The 15319-nt window shown below is 40.8% G+C and overlaps 1 protein-coding gene across 2 annotated transcripts; it reads right to left on the bottom strand.

Annotated features, from left to right (window-relative positions):
- Positions 1 to 3426: 3426 nt before the first annotated feature.
- Positions 3427 to 8489, bottom strand: eomesa (eomesodermin homolog a). Of its 2 annotated transcripts, XM_088405082.1 has the most exons (7): positions 7638 to 8489; positions 7245 to 7399; positions 6491 to 6612; positions 6128 to 6286; positions 4658 to 4719; positions 3861 to 4579; positions 3427 to 3747 (listed from the first exon to the last, which is right to left on the bottom strand). In XM_088405082.1, exons 1-7 carry the CDS (start codon positions 8330 to 8332, stop codon positions 3734 to 3736), a joined length of 1926 nt encoding a protein of 641 aa, XP_088261208.1. In that variant the 5' UTR covers positions 8333 to 8489; the 3' UTR covers positions 3427 to 3733. The 2 variants fall into 2 exon arrangements, with proteins under 2 accessions (XP_088261208.1, XP_088261207.1); XM_088405081.1 differs by having other exon boundaries at positions 3427 to 4579.
- Positions 8490 to 15319: the final 6830 nt, after the last annotated feature.

Genomic DNA, 15319 nt, shown 5'->3' with positions numbered 1-15319 from the left:
TTATTCCCGTGCAGTAGGCGCCCCGTCTAACACACAACAATAATGAAGCCGTTTTAGTGGAGATAAGTGAGACGCGGGCCAGTGTGTCATGTGGCCTGCAAAAGCACCTCAAATGACCTGAACCGGTGCTTCTCAAAGTGAGCTCCGCGGACCTAAACGTGTATACCGAAAGCTGTATCCTTTTAACAAAAGAAAAACTCAACTTTCAATCAACTGTTAATAATTTTATATGGGTTACAGATTAGTCTAAAGCAGAAAAAAACAGCCAAGTGCATCAAAGTGCCTGAAACAAACAGACAAAAAAGGATGAGAATTCTTATTTTGTTGCAATTACACTTCACCGGACAAAAACAAAACCTGTCCCCTGGGGTCATCCACGACCCTCTGGCATCACCTCGCAACCCCCCAGAGGGCCCACCCCACTATTTGAGAAGCACTATAGGAACATGCCCATTTTCTTCCAGTACTAGCCCGAGATCCTATAGCGATGAGTTTTAACGCTTGTAATTTTCTCATAAAATTCACATATTCCCAATAAGTGTGACTATTACATAGGAGAAAAAATAGTAAAATTGGTCTAATTGTTTGCACCTGTACGCAACTATATTTTAGTTGCAAGTAGTAAAGTGCATCAATAATTAAATAAAATACATGTAGTTCTCCTGTAAAAACATTTTTAGGTTCCTCCCAATCAGCACACTCATTGTCAGTCGCCATTTAACTACGCAGAACGGCAACAGTGTGAAAATGATCGCAATTAATCGGCGCTTTTTCATTCTTTCTCTCTTTGTCACTTCTAAAGGAGGAGTCTTAAAATGTCGACCAAAACACAAGTATGCCGGTGGCTAAATTTAGACTGTGAAAGCAGTAATAGTGTGTGACTGAAGGTGCAGAAAGAGCCTAAGGACGTTTTCTGTGTTAAGATGTCAAAAGCCCTTTTTGGCAACACTGTCTCCAAATTATCATTTGCCATTCGCTTGAACTTTCAATAAAGAGACGGAGATAAGAACGTAGACACACAACCGTCCACGCAAATTACAGACGATAAAGCGAGGATGTAATTCTGCGCGTAAACTTTCATTTGTCTTTACAAGGGCGCCCGTTATCGATAAAAACACGATGGTCAGTTTTTCGGGCGCTATCATGACGCGTCTTGCTCGTATTACTCGACACGATCAGAATTTGTGGACGTGTGCTGTTCGAGGTGTCTATTGATTACAAACTATTGATCACTGTCTGACTTGCATGAATGGTTGAGAGAGATCTATTGACCCGATGCAGAGCGCTTACAGTACGCTCCAAACGATCATCGTTTTGGGATTTCTGTCAAAAGGGATCATGCGATATGACCCTGACACTTGAAAATCTGTGGTGAAAAGTGAGAACAATGGTTAACGCTTTGTATTTGCACTTTGCAAAGCTTGTAATGTATTTACTTTCCCTATTTCTCAGAGTACAAGTCAGGTCTTCTCAGATGATTTGCCGATCTTCTTACTTGGGATATTCTGCCAAGCTTTCTTTACCCAAGTGACGAATGTTGTGAGATCAGACCGTGGAAAAAATGGTCCATGCAGCCTCGTTGTTCACAACAAAAAGATAACAAAGCGGGACTTGACAAAACACATTTTTGCATTTTTGTGCAAACTCTCTAAAACAGATGAACACTATATCGAATTATTGGTATATATAATATTTTACCTTATTTCACTTTCAAATTAATGTTATTCAAACATAGATACGTGGGAAAATATTGCTCTGTTTTGAGTCTTGCAATTTAAGGTTACACCACAGGATCTCAAGTGGATATAAAGCCGGGTTTTGACTTAGCCACTCCAAATCCGTAATTTTATTCTTTTCGAACCCTTCTGAGTTAGACTCGCTGGCGTGCCCAAAGTCAGCTGGGATCGGCTTCTGATCACCCGTGAGCCGGATAAGCTGTACAAAATGAATGGATTTATTTGCTTGGAAAACAGCTCTGACAGACAAATTGCTGACACAGGTGCAAACATTCTTATTGTTCAGACCGCAATCCCCGAAGAGTCTTTTTTTTTTTTTTGACAGCTTTCCTGAAAGGCCATGGTAATCTACCTTGTTAGGAGGTGTTAATTGGAGCAAGACTCCTCCTTTAGTCAAGGAGTCTGACAACAGAATTAATTAGAAATCCAGCATGCAAATCAATTCAAATTGGGCTACAGATGGAGGATGATTAAATGACAAGCAGGTGAGAAGGACACAAATTCTCCACAAATATTATGACTTATTTTATAAAATGACGTTATACCTCTGCTCTTTTTAATATACTCACAATGGAGAAGTCCTGGGTTGTTTGTTCGTGTATTCAGGTTCATATTCAATCTTTAGTTGGATCATGGCAATTTGCGCTTTACCCTTCCAGCTAAATCAATCTGATAAATAGCGTACATCAGCGTATATGTAATTTTATTTCTTCATTGTCTGCATTGATTATGCTAATTAGGGTCTCACCTGAGCTGAAAGCTATCCCAGCTGACATGGATGAGAGTACACCTTCAACTATTGGTCAACCAATTCCATAGTCCTTGTCCATCTATTTATTTTCTATTTTACTTTCTGGCTGTTCACCTGCATCATTGTAGGTCCTTAGTGATTTGATGTTGAACGGAAATTAAAGTGAAAATCCTGACATGTTATTGAAAAGGTGCAATATTGCAAAGACTTTTGGTTTTAAAGGGGTTTTTTTGGTGGCTGGCTCGGTAGAAAATTGGTTAGCAGGTCCACCTCACAGTTCAGGGACCCGAGTTCGAATCCAGCTGGCTCCGGCCTTCCTGTGTGGAGTTTGCATGCGCTCCCCGAGCCCGCGTGGGTTCTCTCCAGCTCTCCGGTTTCATCCCGCTCGACAAAAACTTGCACGGAAGGTGAATTGGACTTACTAAATTGTCCCTCGGTGTGATTGGGTGCATGAATGGTTGTTTGTCTCTGTGTGCCCTGCGATTGGGTGGTGTCTGAAGTCAGATGGGATAGGCACCAGCAAGCCTGCGACAATTGTGACGATAAGCAGCTATCAAAAATGGATGAATGGTTGGGTTTTTATGTATTCGTATTTTACAGTGACACAAAACTAAGGTATGTTTTGTGTTTATTTTTTTAAAGCGTTGAGACTACTATATATGGAAAACTGACAGCCCGACTGCAAGAAGCCAGTGCAGCTTATTTGCATGATCCATTCTACCTTTTCACAAGTCATCTGTAATGACGACGAATTAATTCGTTAAAGGGCCAAGACTGATATGACTCATATGCTGCAAGGTTAATAATCATCAATCCTTAAAAAATGGGCAATAATTCCTGCATGAAAAGCTACATTTCTAACCTTTTTGTGTCTGCTCTTTTATTTTAATGCCTGTTGGCTAATTTTGCTGTGTTGTGATAAAACCACACAGAAAGGCATTTGGATGATGCTTTATGAAAAGCACCTTTATTTCTCCATTTAATAACACCTCCATGAAGACAATTTGTACAAGGTACATCACGTTCTAAAGTGCACAAATACTGTACAATGGAAACGACTTAAATACACAGGGAGGGGAGAACAAATCCCATGTTTTTTTTTTGTTTTAAAAAAAAAAAAAAGAAATGGTTTCAAAAGGGACATGCTTGTTCAAAACCAACAATCACTATGCATGTTTCTGCTCAGGTATGAGAGAGGGGTTGGCCTGGGAAAATAACCTTGTGCAGCTTGCTTGGGGGAGCAACACTAAGCTTTGGCACCTTTAGAGAAAAGAGAAAAAAGACATTAACAAGGAATGGAGAGCACTCAGTTATATTTAGTTTGAATAAATTACAGTCTTAGGGGCTTGTGTAGAATGCATAATAACCCATGCCTTTTGGGTTGTCCTTATTGTAATCCTCAGTGGTCAAGTCTTCAGACTTGATGGTCGGAGAGTTCTCCGTGCTGGAGCCCCCAGGGGACATCCTGCGCCTCTTGCACACCATGGAGTACACGCTGGAATCGTTAGAATCCACCGATTTCAGCGAGTGCGAAGTCTCGATCCAGGCGGTCGCCGGCGCCGCCGTTTCCTCGGGCAGCTTGTCTTTAGTGGCGCTCAGCTGGTCCTCCGCGAAGGCCGGCGGACTTGGGCGGGGGGACCACGGGAGGCCTGTGGTCATCTTGCGCTGGTACGAGCTTCTTGTGCCCCAGCCTGCGGCCATGGAGGCGAAGGCGGAGTCTGGGTAGTAGCTGAGCGCGTGGGAGGTCTGCAGGGATAACGGTTTGATGCCGTAGGACAGCAGACTACTGGTGGAATAGTCATTCTCATAGGACAGGTCCAGCTTGTTGGACCCCGGCTGCTGGACCGGAGGGACGAACCAGCGTTGGGCCGAGGCGGCGGCGGTGGCGTCCTCGCTCTGCGGGGACAGGAGGCTGTTGGTTTGGGGCACGGCCCGTTCGCTGCTGTAGAAGCGGTTCTGTGGCAGATTATTGACAAACTGGTCCTGAAAGAAAGGTTGCATGGCATAGCGGGCCCCGGGCACAATTTGGGTTGATCGGGGTGAGTCTGTTGGAGATGGAGTCAGCCTGTCGCTCTCTGGTGCTGTGTACATTCTGATCAAATGACACAAAAGGTTCACAGTTAGATGGGAAGGCCGCGTGAAATCAAACGCATCGCTGCGGAAAACCTACGAGTCGTAATTGTCCCGAAAGCCTTTCGCAAATGGATTGTGGTCGATTTTCAGCTGCGTAATCTGGGGAAACGAAAGAAAACAATCAGGTCACAATCGGGTCCCCAAATCGGTAGACAGTTTATCGCAAGTGCAAAAAATAGGGTATGTGAAAATAAAGATTGAAATTTCTCCACATATACCACGATTAAGGCATCTTCTTTTTTCATTTCCCTGCAGCCAAAAGCTTTAAATAGTAGTTCAAGTGCATTAAAATGAGGGATTGCTAAATATTGTGAATCATATAGCATTTTTTAGTCAGCAAAAGGGGAAAACCACCCAGAGTTCCTTGCATCAGATGTCATTTTGCAAATAAAAACACACATAGCAAGTAATAAATGTTGAAAATACGTCACAATATTACCCTTCAGTAATAAATTTTGATACACTGCTTTTTAGATTGTCAGATCCAGACGCCAGTGAATGTTTGTAATATATGTATGATTCCAACCTCATGAAATCGTCAGTAATAGTAATATAGTCAGATTTTTCTCTTATGAGTCAATTTCTACTATAGCGTTTTCATAAATAAAAAGTAGTTTATCGATTATGCTAATGTTCTTTTGTTTACATGTGAGTGAAGCACCTCTCACCAAAGGAGATTAACAAGTGAACTTAGACTCGGTGGGAAGTATTTTGAATGTCTTGTATATAATAATGTCATGTAATAATGTCACATAAAAATTGTAGTTTTGCTCACTTTATCAGGAAGAAATTAACAGTCTCATCTGTGCCAGAATGACAAGTGCACTTTAACATGTATTAGGTGGAAATAAATCTAAAATGAAACTATAAAATAAAATATAAGCCTCTCTCTCCTATAATGCATGCAGTTCATATTTGAAGTGACTTGTAAATATACTCAACAGTTCCCTGCATATTGTGTGGAATGAAAACGTATTACACCAAAGCATTTAATTATTTTTTTGGGCTAAATTCATATGAGCTATCCATGATGAAATGATCAAAAACACTAAATTATTTTGTGAGCTGATTCTCAAAGCAAACTTCACATTAACAACAACACATGCACGCATGAAAACACATGATAAATACTTGAAATAATAATTATTGGGATCTTATTGTAAAGGGTTGAGGCAAAAATCACAGTTCATTCTCTTTTTGATCTGTTGAAGTCAAACTTTCCCAAATTTTAAAGGCTTCAAATCTCAAACCTTACCCATATACATATATATACATACATATATATACATACACACATATATATATATATATATATACATACACACACACATATATATATATATATATATATATACACACACACACATATATATATATATATATATATATATATATATATATATATATATATATATATATATATATATATATATATTTAAATAAAACACACAATATATATAAAACACACACACACACACTGCATACGGATAATACTTTAAATTCTTACATCTGTGTTCTGGTAAGCAGTCACCGCTATAAACTGGTTCTCAGGGAAAGTGAAGGTTTGAGTTCGGGCGTCATTGTTCATGTCTTCCACTCCATCCTCTGTCACCTCAACAATGTGTAGCCGTGGTTGGTATTTGTGGAGCGATTGTAAGACTATCATCTGCAGAAAGACATGCACCACAGCTTTAATGCGACAGTAGAACAAATTCAAACTGCTTTCGCATGTCATGAATTTGTGCTTGTCCTGATTGAAAAATAAATAAAAAAAAAAAAAAAAAACGAAAAAGCTTGCGTGGGAAAAATATTTAAACACTCCAAATAATAAACTGATCAATTAAAGAATATACAAAAGGACACATGCTACCTGCGTGTTGTTGTTGTTAGCCCCTTTATTGTTCGTCAACTTCAACTTGCCAAATGAGATTTCTTGCCTCATCCAGTGAGCGCCCGTGTTTGGGGATTCAGGATGAACATACATTTTATTACCTGCAAAATAATATCAGTTAACATTGTGTTGTGTGTGAGAAAATTACGTCAACTGCAGCTTTCCAAAACAAACGAACAAAGAAAAAAAAATGCATATTTGTGCTTTTACGGTGATGCAACATCTGCGACATGCGGTCCAACGGATTCTTATTTCAGGTTAAAATAAAATTGCAAAAATAATTCCTTTTCCAAAAAGAAACGGGTTTAACTATGGGTGCGTTTATTTCATATCATAGCAATAATTTTAATTAATTGTAACTGTTTTTCCACGAATAATTATGATTTAGTTATTGTATTCTTTATTTACAGCTTTCTTCGATTAAAATAACGTGTCGAAAGGTAAAAAAATAACACTCCCATTTTAACTGTTTGTATGAGCAAACTAATTTCGAATGAAGTAATGAGATTAAGTTTAAATAGCAATAAAAATCAGTTAAATTGTCCTAAAACCGTCTTTTTTTGTTTAAAACCTGTCTGCCAAAATAATGCAGGCCTTTCTGATACTATCGTGAATTAAAACCATACGTTTCAGACTTAATTTTTATTTTGTTAGCAACACCTTAATTTTTATAAACGCACCTTGAAAATAATCGTCTGCTTTGCCACAGCTTTATTTGTCTTTATAAACACACCTTGCATATTATTGTCCGCTTTGCCACAAGTGACCCACTTTCCCCCTTGAAAGCGCCAGTGATTCGGATCGGCCAAGACAACTTCTACGAAGACGTTGTAGTGGGCCGTGAGGTTCAATCCGGTGATGTTGAAGCTCAGGAACGGGAACATCCGTCTGAAAAAAAAGCAATTAATTCATAATATGTTCAAAGTTACAATGCAGGCAATCATTATGCACAATTTGTTTGGAATAAATTGAATCTGACAGTTACGAAAGACACATTCGTCACACGTAAGACAAAATGAGATAAAAATGTATATTTGGAAGACGCGTAAAAATTGTACGCGTAAAACGTCATTAAAATTTGATTTGAATTATGTTTGTTTTTAAATATAAATAAAGCAATTCCTACCTCCCCTGCTTAGTGATGATCATTTCAGTCTGGTGCCGGTGGAACTTGAGCCACAGAGGCCGATTGCAAAGATACACCTGCGCCCTCGGGCCGGCTACGGAGCCGGGCAGGGACATGGACCCGATGCCGGTTCCGGGGTAAGATGGGTACAAGCAGCCGGGACCCTGACTGAACTGGTATCCCCCGCTGCCGAATTGACTCCGTCCGGTACATACTGACGGAGAGGAGAAGCCCGCGGGAGGCAGGACGGATCCGTAGTGGAGTGATGCCGGGTACCGGGACCCGGTGGTTCCCGTGTACACGGAGCCGGTTTGCCCTGCGTAGGGAAAGAGCGAACAGGGACTTGCCATGTCCGAACTCGCCTGAGAAGACGAGATGAAATAGCGATCAGAACCCAGTTCGTCTAAGTTGTACCGCCGGCCGCTGCTCAGCTCGTCCTCGGCCAGCACCGGGGAGCCTTTCCTCCCATCCGGGCCGCTTTTAGCGAACGTGTCCCCTTCTGGCTCCCCCATCATCCCGTTCCCCACGCTCGCCAGGTATTTCTTGGGAGCACTGTTCGACTCCGGTTCCGTCCGGTCCACTTCTTGATAATCGAGTTGCGACGGCGGCCTCGGACTGTTATTTGCACTATCCGTGGAGGAGAGGTTGTAGAAGGTCTTGGGTAGAGCACTGGGGAGAATGTTCTCTAACTGCATTTTTCTGGAGACGAGTCAAGAGTCCAGTTGGAGGAGTGTGAGCCAAAACAAAGATGCGCCCTGCTCGGTTCTGGGGACTTGCGCGCCTTCCGCCAGAATCAATAATGGAAGGGGGTGGGGTGGGGGTTCAGAAGCGTTCTCCTTCTTTCCGCTGGGTTTTCAGATCAGATGATTGCACGGACATGACTTTCACGGGTTCTTATAAGATGCGGTCCTCCGCACGGCCAAATGTTGAGAAGCGAGAGGGGAGGAGCTTCAAGGGGAGAGTGCGGGGGCACCAGGCCTCTGCATATAGCCAATGGCTGAGCCCGTGCTGTAATTCAATTAAAAAGCTTATTCTATCTCTCTCTGCGTTGATTTTTTTTTTAAACAGGAGGACACTTGTCATGAGCGTCTTCGCATTTCTTTTTCTGCCTTAAAAACAATTAAAAGCAAGGGATTGTTGTTTTTTCCTCCTCTACGCAGGACTTGAAAATCCACATCTCTGTCTTCTACGCGAAAAGTTATTCAAATGCAATTTACCCCTCTCATCTTAATGTTCGGTACAATCTTCTTTTGGTGCCGCCACGTCCATTCAAAAAATAATGAAATAACAATAGAAAGCAAACCCAACAATTCCTCCACGTTGTCGAGGGCCCCCTATAAAAAAAAAAAAAAAGGAAAAAGAAAAAACAACACACGTGCACCTCGTTTGCCTTAAATAGTTTATCCCATCCGGGTAACCCTGAGGCAAACTAACATTTTCACTACACATTTTTGAAAAATTGTTACTTTTTCTTCATTTATTTATTTAACGCAATCATATAACGATAAATAAACATATACATAAATAAACAAATACAGTATTGTTTTAGAATGTGTATGTATTGTTCTACTATGTCCATAGTATGCATACGTATCGTGATTAAAAAAAGAATAAAAATCTGAAAGTTATCAGAAAAGACAAAATTTCCATTAATGTAATAAAAACATTGTGAAAAGAGATGCTGTAAATTTGAGCTAGACTGCGTTAGATTATGACCAACGTGCACTAAAATAAAATAAAGCTAATGAAATGTGCAAAATGATGTAAAAATAGACAAGACAAATGACAAGTATATATATATATATATATATATATATATATATATATATATATATATATATATATATATATATGTGTGTGTGTGTGTGTGTGTGTGTGTGTGTGTGTGTGTGTGTGTGTGTGTGTGTGTGTTTGTGTGTGTGTAGGCTACTGCTAGAAAATTCTCTCAGTCCCTCCCGTAACACACACACGCACACACACTGGAGTCTGCAATCAAACAATATTCTTCTACATACGTATTTATCACCACCTTCAACTCGACAAATATCATGGACAGTGACCTCTAGCGGTCTTTTTAGGTGTAACTGTTCACATACTTGACAGCAAGAGAGCACGTTTTCCCTACTGTTATCACACTTGCATCACCGCATCATTCTCAACTAAAGTGAACTTGTGACCACGTGTGTGTATCCATATGTGAATGTGTGTTGGAATAAAAAAGAAGTAGCGGACCGAGATGAATCCAGGGAAAACGGGGATACAAATCTGTGAAAAGCTGAGGGAGGATCTCGACTGGAGGCTGATTGGCTCGTGCCATAATCGGAACGCTGAAACTGGCTGCTGGACCGTCAGGGGACCCGAGCTAATTGCGCTGCACACACACCGCCTGCCAGTCAAAAACCGAAACCCTTCCCCAAACTCCACCTAGCTTTGGAGCCATTTTCCCCTTTTTATATTTTGTACAGTTACGTGCATTCAGAAGCTGTGAAAATAAACGTTAAAAAATACTATTTTGTTGTTCAAAGATTTTTTTTTAATGCCTGACAGTAAATCACTATTAATAGCCGAAATGTTCATCTTACCCTTTGGTTGCTGGATTCTCAAAGTCCAAAAAAGATTTTTTTTTATGTGTGTGTACGTGTGCATGTGTGTGTTTCTAACGGGCCAAGTTGTGCACTTCAGACATGAGCTGTCACATACTTACTTAATGGCCCCCTCACATATCAGCGTTCAAATGAATGATGTGACGTTAACATCTGGCTTTCATGACCCGCCTTTGCGATGTGTCTAGTAAAACCCACTACTGTACTTATGAATTATTTAACATCTGATCACACTGCTCCGAAAGCCGTTCACCAAGCATCAACATTGTGTTTAAAAAAAAAAAAAGGATTTTCCTCCCGTGTTCTTAGTATTTTCCAAAATGACCCCCAAAGACTCTGTTGCCGCTTGAAAGCGAAAAAACAAAATAAATGTGATTTACAAGCCACCTATAAATAAACTAATTCCAAATGAGGTAGATGTTTAGGTCCTCCTCATAAAGGAGCACCCACTTGTGACCTGTCAGCATGTTTCTTGACCACCTATAAAAGCCCAAGTGGATCTGAGATGACCCTCTCTGGCCCTGGGCCAGGGCCCGCGCGACAGGGGAAGGGAAGTCCTACCATATTGTTGTCAGAGTAGATCATCAACAGAGCACATGAAAGGAATACATTCCAGGGTTTATGGGCCAAGGTGGCCGCTGAAGCCTTTGCTCGGGACAGAATTCATGTACCCCATTGCAAGGATTAATAACGCAAGTCTCATTAGAGATCCTCGCCACCGAGACCCCTGGAGGGAGGGTGTGCTGAGAAAAGAACCAAGAGCAATGTGTGCCACGCCGGATCCCCGCTCCTCCGCAAATCATCACCCTCCAGAACACTTTTATTGGAGGGGATTTATCATGCCAGTTTATCAAAGATCTTCCCCCTGTGTATTTTCCTGGGAGAGAACTTGCTGCCGTTTGGGTAAATTCAGTGTTGGGCAAGTGACTTCTAAGCTGTAATTCGTTTTTTATGAGTTATTGCTGTTTTTTCAAAGTAATTTGTTACAATATTACTGTGTTTGAAAATGTAAGGCATTACACTGCGAATGCATGGGGTTTATATTACGCTCGCCGTTTGCCATCCGAAATAAGCATAAAAATCATTTTAATATGTATTGCATTGTAAATCTTTGAAGACAGGTTACACAATCTTTTTTTGTGTGTTTTAATCCCTTTTATTGCTTAGCTTCACAGCATAGTGATGCATTTTGCTGTGGGCAAAAACAGTTAGCGCATTCCACATTCTCAATGCTAATATTCACATTCAAGTTCAGGTTAGGGACAAATAGTTGGTTCCAGTAGGGCTAATGTTAGCGGCTAGCCTACATAATCATGTTTAGCGTACTGTGTAACATGAGTTTTTGCATGTTTCATCTTTATACGCATTGACACAGCTATTTATAGACTAGCTAAAATTAGCGTTAGCTTACCATGTCATAATTGCTTGTTGCGACAGGGATCTCGCTGACAAGGTTTCGAAATGCTGGTGAATCCACAGTGGAAAGCGCCAGCATATCTTCTCCGCCACGAATCTTCTAACCTCTTGAGGTGGAAGTGGCATTTCTGAGCAAGAGAACGATCATTTTGCCTGCTTTGTTTTATCCCCGCTCTCACTCCTCTGCGCGTTTTGTTTTTGCTAACTTTATGTTAGTATGGCACTGCTTGGAATGGTTTGTCAAATTACTGGTGCTATTTTGCAAAGTGGACAGCTCTTTAAGTGTGTTTGTTTTTTAGAGTATTTAGATAAAAATTACAACTCTTTTTGAACAAAGCAACAATTAAATTCATAGTACAATATAATCTCCAATTACAAATCACAATTTAGTCAAGTCACCAAGACTAATGTCTTCCTGGCAGAGAAATCTTTTTTTTTACTGGATTTGAGACTAGCCACACTACAAAAAACACCCACCATCATTGGCACGCTGACACCTCAGGAGCATGAAGTGAGATGTGTGATGAAGACCGTAAATATCAGGATAGCAACAGGTCCAGACAGAATACCTGCCGGGCTACTCCGAATGTACGCGAACCGGACCGGAGTTTTCATCGCAATTTGTCAACTTGCGCCCCACCTTTCCTCCACCCTCATATCGATTTTCCACAAGGTTGTGTCTTGAGTTCCCTCCTTTTCACTCCGTACACGCACAGTGTGACAGTTCTCTGACCAATTTCTCAAATTTCTCACCATGGTCAAAAGGAGTTCTGACTGCAAAGATGAAGTCAACACTGACAGCATGCTGATCAAAAAACAAACTCCTACTGAACACCTTAAAAAAAACAAACAAATGGATTAAAATGAACTTCAGGAAAGAGAAAAAAATCTCACTTTTTGTTTCTTTTATGTGGATTTTTAAGAACATTTTCTCCAAAGAAGGACAAATGGCCGTATGGTAAAGTGAAGTAAGTAGGTGTTCAAGGCAGCGTCCCACAACGTCTTGGAATTTTTTCAGTCAGGTTTGATTAGCGGTAACGCTCTAGAGTGGTTGAAATCCTATTTGTCAAGCAGAAGTTTTTGTGTCAACTTTGCTTGCTTTGAGTCCCACTCTGCCTCTCTTTTGTGAGGTGTTCCACAAGGCTCAATTTTGGGGCCCCTGCTGTTTTCATTGTTTTATCTGCTCCTAGGTAAGAAAACAGGGCATTTCCTTCCACTGCGATGCAAACGGCATTCGGGTCTGTGTTTTGCTAAACAAAAATAATACTTTCTCCTTAAAGTTACTTTTGCCCTGTTTAGAGGAAATGCTAAACTTTTTCAATTTTATTCAAAGCAAAATGATGTGTTTGGTCTCATTGACCCTTTTATTTTACACCTTGTTGATTGGGGTCCACTTGAGTTTTAACCAAAGCCATCAGAGTCTCAGACCTGCATATATTTAACTATACAGCAAAATATACTCTTTAAATTACTTACTCTCTTCCACGTGTAGATTTTACTTTTGAATTGTACCCTTTTGGACTAGGACCAAATATCCTCCTGAGACTCAGCCTACTGCATTTATTGGTGTCCACCGTAGTGCTGCATGATTATTGTACTCAGAAGAGGACATCCAGACCTTTTCAATGATGTCCAAATGTTGGAGATGATGCAATTGATGCCAAAAAGGACACAACAGTGGACACAAATGAATAAGTCAGGTCTCAAGGAGGCCCAGCGGTCTTTTTAGAGTAAAAGAAATTCTCTGAAAATAACTGTATACGTAATTAATATATTCCTTTCTTCAACATATTCCCTCTGTGACAGCAAATGGATTCCGAGGCAATGTATTATTTTCTTCAAGATATTTACCCTTCACTGGCCTAAATGTATATTATTGAATCTCTACTCAAAGAGAATAAAACTATGTAAAATATATTCATGTTTGATGTCTTTTCTTGGCTATTTCAGATTTCATCACGAAGTAGTAATCTTCTCCATCCGCAAGCAGTCAGTGAGTGAGACCCACGGGAATGCTCTTTCTATATATACGTGGCGTGTTTGAATCTCTGGAAATACATTGAAATACACCAGATTTGATCAAACCGGTGGATTGGATATTTGCGTCGACTCGGTATATACTGTAAGTTTGTCAGCGTGTTGCAGCATGCATGCGTGTGCACAGGTTTCAGAGGGCAGTGATAATCCACTGACAAAAAAAAAAAGGGGGGGGGGGGGGGGGGAGGCAGGCAACGGCATTCATGGAAATCGGATTGAAGCTGCACTCACTGTATTTGAATCCCCAAGGCATGATAACATGATTTTTGGATTACTGCATTAGAAAGTGTCACCCAGCACCTGTGGGACAAGCAGAGGCTATATGGAGTTTTAGGCCTCAATTTTATCCTCATGAATTTCCTCTCTGTTCCTCTACTCCGAGTCGTAGAGAGCGGGACTATAAAATAACAGCGAATACTTTCCCGTTTAGGGAACGGTGGCGTTATTTTGACTTCTTAAGTAGCAAACCAGTGAGCTGATTGTGACCTTACTACATTACCTTCAGCAACACAGTAAGTCATTGTGTGTTTAAACTGACAAGGCCACAAGTACAGCTAGCTCATTGGCCCGACTCTCACCCTCACCCCCATTTCAGCGTCAACCTTTGTTGACCCATTTCTCTTAGTCCAGCCTCTTTGAAAAGCAGCGGAATTGACATAAGGGACTAGAGCAAACTAGCAGGTGCTAAAAGTTTGACAGTGTAGACTGGATGTATGTGTTCTGGGGCATGTGAGGTGTAAGGGGAGGGTGACGCGGTTGTATCGACTCAGCGTTAAAGCCTTGAAGACTCCGTTGTGTAGACTTGGGCTGAAATTGAGTGGGAAGGGGGAGAAGGTCCCACACATGTAGCAACCACGGCCACCAACCAGAGAGCAGGATCACCCCTGGTTCTCTGTGCTTTCCCCACAGCACAATTATTGCCAAACAAGCCGGGCTTTTATCACATTGCTCTCCCGGACTCAGAAACTGCATTTCAAGAGGAGTTTTTTTTTTGAAGGGGGGAGACGGGCAACACAAACAGATTTACACCACAGGAGTATTCTGAATTGCTGCTTCTCCTTCAGTGTGGTTAAATCAGTGAGTCAGAAGTGAGAATGTAGAGTTTTAACACATCTCTCTCTCAGTATGAAATCTTCTACAGCGATAAAGAGGAAAGCCCTAACTGACTTGTCTGTCTAACGAGCAGAGGCATATGCTGAGAGGGAGGTTATGGAGACATAACTAATGATACGGGGTTACGGAAGAACGGTTTTGACCGGAAAACTCATACAACACATAAACGTTATTTTTTTTAGCATTTGAGCTACATCAGGGTTTCTAATTTTTTCCTCCAATGACTGCGTAAGAATAAAATGGAAGATTGCGAGGGCCACTGAAATTTCTGTACTTCATTTAAAGCACACATCAACGTCGGTCAATCATGCAAACAAATATTGTTTATGTATTACAATGTTTATTAAAGCTAAACGGCTTTACATATGACAGATATTTCTGAATTTTTCACGATTTTGGGCTGGTCGCAAGACCTGGAAGCTCCATGAAATGTTGTGTCTTTGCATCATCACTCAGAAGATTAAACAACACAAATGTTTGTATTAAAAAATAGCCCATTCCCTGTTTTGGTAA

Source organism: Hippichthys cyanospilos, chromosome 21, assembly GCF_059441005.1.
Source record: "Hippichthys cyanospilos isolate Australia breed blue-spotted pipefish chromosome 21, RoL_Hcya_1.0, whole genome shotgun sequence".
NCBI lineage: Eukaryota > Metazoa > Chordata > Actinopteri > Syngnathiformes > Syngnathidae > Hippichthys > Hippichthys cyanospilos.
Note: the sequence above shows the minus strand (reverse complement) of the source record. Positions and strands in the feature narration are given on the sequence as shown.